General features: G+C 38.5%; 1 protein-coding gene across 1 annotated transcript in view; it reads right to left on the minus strand.

Moving 5' to 3' along the window:
* Positions 1-3,504: 3,504 nt before the first annotated feature.
* LOC135475424 (nibrin-like) overlaps positions 3,505-11,488 on the minus strand; it is a 42,190-nt gene continuing 34,206 nt past the window's right edge. The window contains exons 15-16 of the mRNA XM_064755312.1: positions 8,078-8,127; positions 3,505-4,869 (exon numbers count right to left, since the gene is read on the minus strand). Coding sequence (XP_064611382.1) covers positions 4,818-4,869; positions 8,078-8,127 — 102 coding nt within the window. The 3' untranslated portion in view covers positions 3,505-4,817. The remainder of the gene's footprint in view (positions 4,870-8,077; positions 8,128-11,488) is intronic.

The following is an 11,488-nucleotide window of genomic DNA, read 5'->3' on the forward strand; positions in this document are numbered from 1 at the left end:
GTTGAAAACCCGCAGTGGTCCACATCCCACGACACTGATTTTCAACACTAGTTCATCGGCCAAGGTCAAAAATTTCACTCAAGGTACACGGCGAATTCTCCATGTTGTGTTTAACTGGGCATCTCAACTTCAATGCATGCAACGTACTGATCATTGTCTTAACTTTTGGTAATTTTAATGCAATAACATAGCTCTGTAAAACTCGGTTTTACTATATCCAATGTTTAATGATCTTTCATAGACTTCGCGTTAATAATTTGTTTTTTCTTTACTTTAAAGTAGTCACTTGCCCTTTGTAAAAGGTATTTAGGACCTTAGTGTTGGTGATTGACAGTTGTTATAATTCATACTGATTAAAAGCCAAAATATATCACCAAAGATTAGCAATGACAATGTAATTATGACTCCTCTTGATCACACGTAACGTGGCCATTTACTTACTTCAGCTAATTTACCTTATCTAAACCTAAATAATTATGACTGTAAACGAAAGAAATACATAGCTATATAGCATCTGGCCAAGCAGCCAGAAAACCATCTGAAAACCCCAAAATCTTACATGTAAAGGCACCAGTTAACTGAATATTCTCCTGACAGCTCATTAAATGTATAAGTAAAAAAAGTGGATGGATAAATTTACTTTACTAGATAAACAATAAAAACAAGTTTTCTTGAAATGATCTTAGTTTTTTGTTATCTGAGAAAGTTTGATATACTGGAGTTTCTTTTTCGTAATTTACGCAATACCGAAAAGGACGATTTTTCAAATTCTCAAAATATATGATAAAGCTACCATTTCAGAAAGGCTATAATACTAGTATCCTAATTTACTTCTACCGAAACTATAAACGTTGCGAAGTCGGGAGACCCGGGGATCAAACCCAATGACTTTAAAATGGAACTTGCTGCTGCCTTGCTTGGCGCTCAGCACGGAGGTTAGAGCAACGAAATAGGACTGGTTGGCCCGGTGTAATGTATAATGTGAGTGGGTGGGGTGTCACGTCTGGTGTCTTCGACATGCTGTTCCAACGGCGGCAACATTTTGGCGGCATCGACTCGCTCTGCCACAAGAAGGCACCATATATGTGCACACAACTAATGATTCCTCGTCGTCGTATGACTGAAAACCCCATAACGACGGTAAACCCCAAACATACTTACATACATATATAAACATGTTAGTACCAATTAGGTTTGGCTACCAATATCAGGTCTGGCGCATGAGGGATAAAAATGCACTAGTACGATACCACTCCATAATGTACCTAATACTGCAGCATGAAGAGTAGAACGAGTGATGACAATGTGGTACAGTTGGCAAATGGCCACGCGTAGTACCGGTAAAATCTGGCCGCTTGTCAGTTTTGTGTAAAGTCAATTTCGTCTCGCAATTGTCTCAGAAAATTGTTAAATTATATAGAGGTTGGACAATACGTTTCACATGAAGTGATACAGCTTACATATTTACCATTTATTTGAAACTAAGCACTGGTTGGTACGCCAAGCATCGTGGTATCTTCAGGACAAGAAGCGCCGCGATAGTACGGTAAGCAAGGCGGGTATTTTGTTACTATTTAAACATTTACAGGAGCAGATAGAATACAACACTCAGGTAAACTGACTAGAGGCCGACCTCACCGGTTACGCTTGACCATTTGCCAGCTATCACACTGTCGTCGCTGCTCTCGTTTTACCCCAGAAGTTTCGGGTCTTTCATATTTAAATATATTATACAATAAAATTATTCAAGAAAGGTTTAACTTGGAGGCGAATTAAAACATGATTTGCCAGGTTTTTATACCAACATAGTAAGTCATGCAAAGCTATTAAACTTCGAATGACCACAGCCTGAATAAAAATGTTTCGCCACAAAATTTAAGATTTTATAACCTCTATTCAACCTCTGAAAATGCACTTATAATTGAGATATTAAACTCAAACATATTTTATATACAAATTATAGGTATAATAATGATACTGTAAATGTTCTGTACTTGTATAGCAAAGGGTCAGCGTAATTGGGCTGCATTGGTCACGTGGGGTCAGTGTTAAACAGACCACTGCCATTTTGACCTATCAGAGCTGCTATTCCACTGAAGCTTTCTTGGAAACCACGAGGTAATAATCATAAGGTCATCATGTTGGACGCTGTGAATTTCCACCTCCACCCTTTCCTCCGCCTTTAGTACGGGGTCCCTTGTGATTTATTTTTTTAAAGCATACTGACTGGCGAATTGTCCCCTCACTTTGCATAATTTTAAGGATTTACTCTTTTATATTTTCAGGATTCAAGTCAACAACCACTTTCCTTTCAAGCTATAATAAATACTGCTATTTCAAATAAAAGTGTCATTCTAATGAATGACGATTTCAGTCAAACCTGGCAAGTTGTTTTCCTTCCTACTGAGCCTACTGTTGGTTATGTCCTGTGTATAAAGACGATATTTTGTTCAACGCAAAAAAATTTTTAAAAATAGGTCAAGCTATTTACGTCCAATATCCGGGATGTTGGTCATATTCAAATCAGTTACTCTCAACGACAAAACTTCCCAAAATTTTCATGAAGACAATCCTGTATGCGGTATAGTTATAACTGACATAAGTAATCTTTTTCCGATTTTTCACATAAATAAAACCAAATGTCTTCGCAAAGTAAAATCAACTCAATTCAGTTTTTCAGAATTTAATATTATTTTTAATGAATATTTCCCAATCGTGACTACAGCTTCGAAAGAAGGAAGTATTATTAAACCATAGATATCTCCAGCAATCCTTAATTCCACACCATAACAATGATCCGTTACTATCCCATCGATTCCGAACATACAGCAATTAGCTAAACCATACCGTAAGGATAGCAAAAAAGAAACATACTATAAATATAAATTTAATTTATTCAACATCACATTAAACATACTTTAGAGATGCTAAAAATAGCTTGGCAAGATTGATAAGTTTAAGTTAAACTGACATCGAGGTTACCGATACTGCCGATATTGCTAATCATTTTGATAACCATATTAACACGGTTGCGGCGATACTAGAATCGAATGTACCTGGTATAAAAATTAGTTTCAATAGCTTTTTTTTCAAATCTAATTATCAATCAGAATTTATTCTACCAACTGCCCAATACAGAATATAACGTCCATAATATCCAAATAAAAATAGCGCAGCTGGATATGATGATGTTAGAATATGTCTTACAAAACCGATAGTGGAACTGATAAGTGAACCCTTACGCCATCTAATTAGCTTGTTATTGCTGGATCTTTATGAAAAGTTAGAGAGAAGCACTTTTACATATCATTGTAATCTTTCGGATCTCGCGAAATCGTTCGACATGTTAATGCATAATATATTAGATTATTATGGTTTTCGAGGGGTTGCGAACAAATGGTTTAGCAATTACTTATCGTCGAGGAAACATGTTCAATATATTTATTTATTTGACTGGTGTTTTTACGCCGTACAGCGGTCAGCATTATAGTGGGAGGAAACCCACATGAATGTCCAATATAAGAATTCTCCATCAGCCAATAGCTATATTAAATGTGGCGTTCCACAAAGAATAAATGTCTAATAGAAAAGTCTTTGTTCCTTTTGTATATTTCTCTTATATCATGGTATTCAACCTCTTGTAATCTAGGATGGGTAACACTTTCAAAAGCCATTTACAAACGTTACTGACTCTCCAGAAGCGACCTGTTCGCCTAATCTCTCGCATAGGTATATATAATCATCATTTATAAAAAGAAATATTTTGACTCTTTCTGAAATCAGCAATCACATGACTTATTTTGTTTACAAATCTTTTCAATGTCAAATTATAGTTCCAGAAAAATCTGGACATCATGCTTCTCTCAACTTATATTGTCCTTACTTTCACCAACTCCATTAAAATCAAATACCCTCGACTGTTGAACAGCACGCAGAACTATCAGAAATCTATGACATCCATTCCATTATTGAAGACTCCAAGGTAGATCTAACATAAATATAAGCGTTATGTCCGACATTCGTATACCATTCGTAGTCCGTAAAGGGCGTTCCAAGTCGATAATCGCAAGATCCATTTCCAAAACAACGTTTAACCCTAGCTCCCAAAGACAAAGGTATGTAAGAAATTATACAAATAGGAAATAAAGCAGGTAACACACATACATTCCAGAAACACTTTGTAGTCTCAATTAAGCAAATGATCTCCATGGCAGCCTCAGATCATCAGATGTAACCTATATTCATCAGCTACATTATATATATATTATTACATCACTGATCTCTTACACGTTATTGTTTCATGGAATATTCCTTTCATGAGGTCAACATGTAATTCATATAACTGGACTAAAACAAACATCATGGGGTTATATATTGCTTCATATATTTTATATATGTTTTCTAACGGTCTTGAGAATTTATGCTTCTTCTATTTATTGAATTATTGTAGTATATTCTGGTGAATAATTCAAACTCCAAGCTCAAGAACAACGGGTACAGAAGAATCTTGAAGTAATTCTCTCTTAAACTGGGACAGAACCAACAGTTTGCGTGCCTTAGCAGTTACAAGGCAAACATCTTAACCACTTGGCTATAACCAGGCCAAAACTGAGGTAAAAACATAGCAATGTTTCTCCTTATATCTTTATTCAATATGATTAAAGCACATTTCTATTTGGAGTTTATTTCCAAATTTAACACATGTGACTAAGTAATAGGGAAAAAAAACTTCTGCAGAATGCAGACTCCAAAACTTGTCAGTTGGTAAAGTTTTTGGCATGTCTGTTCTCATGGGATGATCAGTCCGTCTGGAGCCTTCATCTGGAACGTTTAGCAGGGATTTTACCTCTGGGAGATTTACTGTCCCAGCTGCAAACCAAGAAACAATTGCCATCATTTGATAAAAAGAAATACAACAGAAATACAGTCTGGATAATGAGAGACCTCGGTTTAGACTGAAGACTTATGTTACAGGTAACCCAGGGAAAAAAAAAAAAGCATTGTTGCATTACTGTGCTGTGCAGTGCAGTTGCAGGATTGAAAGGTATTAGCCGCACCCATGCGGGTTAAATGATCTACTGACCTACCGAGCAGAACTGAGTCACACTGACTAGTGGTATGCAACGGTAGGGCCAACGCAGCTGTGACTATCTACTGCAAAACAATAGGTTTTAAACAATGCCATTGTTAGAGTTCCTAAAAGGTACCTTAGTATCTAAAAGGAGTCTGCACAAATTTCGTGACTCGGTCACATTACCACTGACAAACAGCATTTTTAATCAGGGCCAGTTTGTATCAAGCAACCAAAGAGCGCAAACAGACAACACTAAAACTGTAAAAAAAAAACATAATATGACCGGTATTTTATGAAGTATTAAGTAATAGGGAGATGACAAAACACACTGTGGCAGTACATTCTAAACCTGGAACACGAACTTACATGATACATCAGGGACAATTTTCCCCACCTCAGAAGTTCCCTTATACAACTTAACTTGTAATCTGGCTAACCAGAATGAAGGAAATGATTAAAACTGCAAAACTTACACACACACCTGGCTCACCAGAATGAAGGAAATGATTAAAACTGCAAAACTTACACACACACCTGGCTCACCAGAATGAAGGAAATGATTAAAACTGCAAAACTTACACACACACCTGGTTAACCAGAATGAAGGAAATGATTAAAACTGCAAAACTTACACACACACCTGGCTCACCAGAATGAAGGAAATGATTAAAGCTGCAAAACTTACACACACACACACACCTAGCTATCCAGAATGAAGGAAATGATTAAAACTACAAAACTTACACACACACCTGGCTCACCAGAATGAAGGAAATGATTAAAGCTGCAAAACTTACACACACACCTTGTTAACCAGAATGAAGGAAATGATTAAAACTGCAAAACTTACACACGCACCTGGCTCACCAGAATGAAGGAAATGATTAAAGCTGCAAAACTTACACACACACCTGGTTAACCATAATAAAGGAAATGATTAAAACTGCAAAACTTACACACACACCTGGTTAACCATAATAAAGGAAATGATTAAAACTGCAAACTTACACACACCTGGCTCACCAGAATGAAGGAAATGATTAAAACTGCAAAACTTAAACACACACCTGGCTCACCAGAATGAAGGAAATGATTAAAGCTGCAAAACTTACACACACACCTGGCTCACCAGAATGAAGGAAATGATTAAAACTGCAAAACTTACACACACACCTGGCTCACCAAAATGAAGGAAATGATTAAAGCTGCAAAACTTAAACACACACACCTGGCTCACCAGAATGAAGGAAATGATTAAAACTGCAAAACTTAAACACACACACCTGGCTCACCAGAATGACGGAAATGATTAAAACTGCAAAACTTACACACACACCTGGCTCACCAGAATGAAGGAAATGATTAAAACTGCAAAACTTACACACACACCTGGCTCACCAGAATGAAGGAAATGATTAAAACTGCAAAACTTACACACACACCTGGCTCACCAAAATGAAGGAAATGATTAAAGCTGCAAAACTTACACACACACCTGGTTAACCAGAATGAAGGAAATGATTAAAACTGCAAAGCTTACACATGAACCTAGCTAATCAGAATGAAGGAAATGATTAAAACGGCAAAGCTTACACACGGGCCTAGCTACCCAGAATAAAGGAAATGATGAAAACGGCAAAACTTACACACGGACCTAGCTAATCAGAATGAAGGAAATGATTAAAACGGCAAAACTTACACACGGACCTAGCTAATCAGAATGAAGGAAATGATTAAAACGGCAAAGCTTACACACGGACCTAGCTAATCAGAATGAAGGAAATGATTAAAACGGCAAAACTTACACACGGACCTAGCTACCCAGAATAAAGGAAATGATGAAAACGGCAAAACTTACACACGGACCTAGCTAATCAGAATGAAGGAAATGATTAAAACTGCAAAACTCACACACGGACCTAGCTAATCAGAATGAAGGAAATGATTAAAACGGCAAAGCTTACACACGGACCTAGCTAATCAGAATGAAGGAAATGATTAAAACTGCAAAACTTACACACGGACCTAGCTAACCAGAATGAAGGAAATGATTAAAGCTGCAAAACTTACATACACACCTGGCTAACCACAATGAAGGAAATGATTAAACTTCAAAACTTACACATGGACCTGGCTAACCAGAATGAAGGAAATCATTTAATAAGCAAAAGTTATGCACATATAACCTTCAGGTTTCAAAACAGCTGAGGTTAAACAAAACAACTCAGATCACAAAATTTCATAAGAAGAGTTGAGGTGAAAACAACATACTCCCAAACAAATGCATTTGTTTGAAATGTATAAAAGAATATCAGCAGCATTGTGGTGAGTATAACCCCTGTAGGGAACCTGCATTGCCAGTGGACAAAAGTGTCCTCCTCAAATCCAAACTTGAGGAAAACAGCTGGAGTTGTAGCCCAGACACGAAATCATTTTTATTTATGCAGTATATATAAGGAAAATGGTAATCTGGTTACCATGACAACAGCGAAAATGAACAAATGTGAGTCATGACACATCGTCATCTGTGTATCTATGTATGTATGTATGTTGGAGTTACAGCCAGGAAACAAAGACGGACAGACAGGCAAAATCTCTATAACATAATATGCCCAGAGATCAAACAAGTTTCCAAACTTGATCTCAGATCTCAAATATTCAATGTAACCTGTGAATGCCATGATCCTCGTTTGCATACTTTTCAAGGTACATATATGAACAAATTACACAAACTCTTGTCCCGAAAACCACGAAATTAATCTGAACACAAAATTTGATCGTTTTCAGATTGCATGAAAAGCAATGACCAATCACAATCCAGGAAATCATTAAATATGCAAAACTTATGTATGGCTCAATCCGGATTTAATCTTAACTCTTTGTACAGAACCAACTGCAGCTAACCAAAAACCCTCCCCTTACCTTAATTTTTGAAATTCTTTGTGCCACTTATGTATTCAAGTATTAAACATCTTTATCGGGGTAACCAGTCAAACTACTTACTCAAAAAGTTGGGATGCCATTCTGTCTGCTTCGTTTTGCTGACTTTCAGCCTGAAAAGATCAAAACACTGCATGAATAATGCTGCTCAGAGATACCATGATTTGAGGGTGGGCAGTGCATGGCTTTCACTACTTGGTTTGATTAAAGTTTTACGCTTTACTTAAGAATATCCTATTTCCTCAACCTTTTCGCATATTACAGAGCAACTTTCAGTGCAATTTCTGCACATTTTGAATTGGATTTTGGAGACAATCTACATTTGGTTGGATTGGACAATTTCAGAGCTTCACAAAAAGTATAATTTTATCAGTCCACACAGAATAATGCCTTCAGAATATGCTTGAATAAACACCTTGTAAATATGTGAAAAGATTGAAGAATTACATTATTTCACTTAAACAATAGCATTCCGCAATTATGGAGAGAGGAAACCAGGCAGAATTTGGGAGAAACTCTCAACCATCTGCAGGTTGCTGGAAGACCTTCCTTTGTATAACGGCAGTGGATATTGCCAGCATGTTGTGGACAAACTAACAGGGCCCCAGAGAAAATTTCAGCTAAATTGCGGCCAAAACATGCTAGTACCAAACACATCCAAAATCAAAGGAAACAAAAATTAAATATATGCACTTAAACCAGCTCAAAAAATCACACAAGATATTCCTATAAAATAATACTCTTAAAATATCATGAAACATAGTTCTCATTTAACAATAGCCTTAAAAAATTTTTTAAAAAATATTTAACTGCAGTATAGCCAGCAAGGCTGTCAACAAACAATTAAACTGAATACACACATGTATGCCCCCTATCATCTTTTACCGATGTCAACCTGTTTCATTCGCTGGGCCCACATGAGAGAGATCTAGGTAAGTCGCCTTTTTATAAAGAAATACTTTTTTAAATATAACCCTTAAGATTTACTTTAACATAAATTTCCAGTACACAAGGGGCTAAGTTTGTAATTTACGGTAAGTAATACGCACACCAATAACTACTGTTAATGCAAAAATAACATTGCACAAGATTTATTTCTATTTGGTGCAAAATGATGGGAATAAATTTAGATCAAATCCAACAGTGATAGATTCTCTGCTTAGAATATCATACGCATTTTCAGTCTTCGTGCGCTGAGAATATGGTCAGACAATTCTTACAAACTGTTCAAATTACAGGTATGGAGACTCACGTCATGTGAACATGCCTTGTGGCAATTCTCAACGAAACACGTTTGTCCAAAAAACTGCTAGATGGCTAAAAAATACAGCAATACGTGTATTTCTCCGGGAAGTGTAATGTCATCATTCTCAAGTCACTGATTAGCAGTGTACAGCACTCTCCCCCAATGTGCAGCACTTTCCCCTGATGTACAGCACTCTCCCCCTATGTGCAGCACTCTCTCTCCCCCGATGTGCAGCACTCACCCCCGATGTACAGCAGTCTCCCCCTCTGTGCAGCACTCTCCCCCGATGTTCAGCATACGCACCCAGGTCATAGTGTTTATTTTAATGTAATTTTTAATGTTGATTAGATTTGGGATAACCTTTAATAACCTAATACACTGGGTGAGAGAACGAAAATCTGTGAGAAGGTGAAAACATCCATAATGAGTGGAAGAAAGAAACAAAATGCAGGTCTAACTCCTCTCTCGGGTTGTTGACATGAGCATCTAGACCACTAATCCATATACTATACATCAGTCAATCAGCTTCAGAACTCACCTGCAGTGCCTCTCTGTACCACTGGTCTAACTCCTCTCTCGGGTTGTTGACATGAGCCTCTAGACCACTACCCCCTATACATCAGTCAATCAGCTCCAGAATTCACCTGTAGTGCCTCTCTGTACCACTGGTCTAACTCCTCTCTCGGGTTGTTGACATCAGTCAATCAGCTCCAGAACTCACCTGTAGTGCCTCGCTGTACCACTGGTCTTAACTCCTCTCTCGGGTTGTTGACATGAGCATCTAGATCACTAACTCCTTACACATCAGTCAATCAGCTCCAGAACTCACCTGTAGTGCCTCTGTGCCACTGGTCTAACTCCTCTCTCGGGTTGTTGACATGAGGCTCTAGATCACTACCCCCTATACATCAGTCAATCAGCTCCAGAACTCACCTGTAGTGCCTCTCTGTACACTGTCTAACTCCTCTCTCGGATTGCTGACAAGAGGCTCTAGATCACTAACCCCTATACATCAGTCAATCAGCTCCAGAATTCACTGTAGTGCCTCTCTGTACCACTGGTCTAGCTCCTCTCTCGGGTTGTTGACATGAGGCTCTAGATCACTAACTCCTTACACATCAGTCAATCAGCTTCTGAACTCACCTGTAGTGCCTCTCTGTACCACTGGTCTAGCTCCTCTCTCGGACTGTTGACAAGAGACTCTAGATCACTACCCCCTATACATCAGTCAATCAGCTCCAGAACTCACCTGTAGTGCCTCTCTGTACCACTGGTCTAGCTCCTCTCTCGACTGTTGACAAGAGACTCTAGATCACTACCCCCTATACATCAGTCAATCAACTTCAGAACTCACCTGTAGTGCCTCTCTGTACCACTGGTCTAACTCCTCTCTCCGGTTGTTGACAAGAGGCTCTAGATCACTAACCCCTATACATCAGTCAATCAGCTTCAGAATTCACCTGTAGTGCCTCTCTGTACCACTGGTCTAACTCCTCTCTCGGGTTGTTGACATGAGCCTCTAGACCACTACCCCCTATACATCAGTCAATCAGCTCCAGAACTCACCTGTAGTGCCTTGATGTATCACTGATCTAACTCCTCTCTCAGGTTGTTGACATGAGGCTCTAGATCACTAACTCCTTACACATCAGTCAATCAGCTCCAGAATTCACCTGTAGTGCCTCTCTGTACAACTCGTCTAACTCCTCTCTCGGGTTGTTGACATGAGGCTCTAGATCACTAACTCCTTACACATCAGTCAATCAGCTTCTGAACTCACCTGTAGTGCCTCTCTGTACCACTGGTCTAACTCCTTTCTCGGGTTGTTGACATGAGGCTCTAGATCACTAACTCCTTACACATCAGTCAATCAGCTCCAGAACTCACCTGTAGTGCCTCTCTGTACAACTCGTCTAACTCCTCTCTCGGGTTGTTGACATGAGGCTCTAGATCACTAACTCCTTACACATCAGTCAATCAGCTCCAGAACTCACCTGTAGTGCCTCTCTGTACAACTCGTCTAACTCCTCTCTCGGGTTGTTGACATGAGGCTCTAGATCACTAACTCCTTACACATCAGTCAATCAGCTTCTGAACTCACCTGTAGTGCCTCTGTACCACTGGTCTAACTCCTTTCTCGGGTTGTTGACATGAGGCTCTAGATCACTAACTCCTTACACATCAGTCAATCAGCTCCAGAACTCACCTGTAGTGCCTCTCTGTACAAC

The sequence above is a fragment of the Liolophura sinensis genome, chromosome 9, assembly GCF_032854445.1.
Source record: "Liolophura sinensis isolate JHLJ2023 chromosome 9, CUHK_Ljap_v2, whole genome shotgun sequence".
Lineage (NCBI taxonomy): Eukaryota > Metazoa > Mollusca > Polyplacophora > Chitonida > Chitonidae > Liolophura > Liolophura sinensis.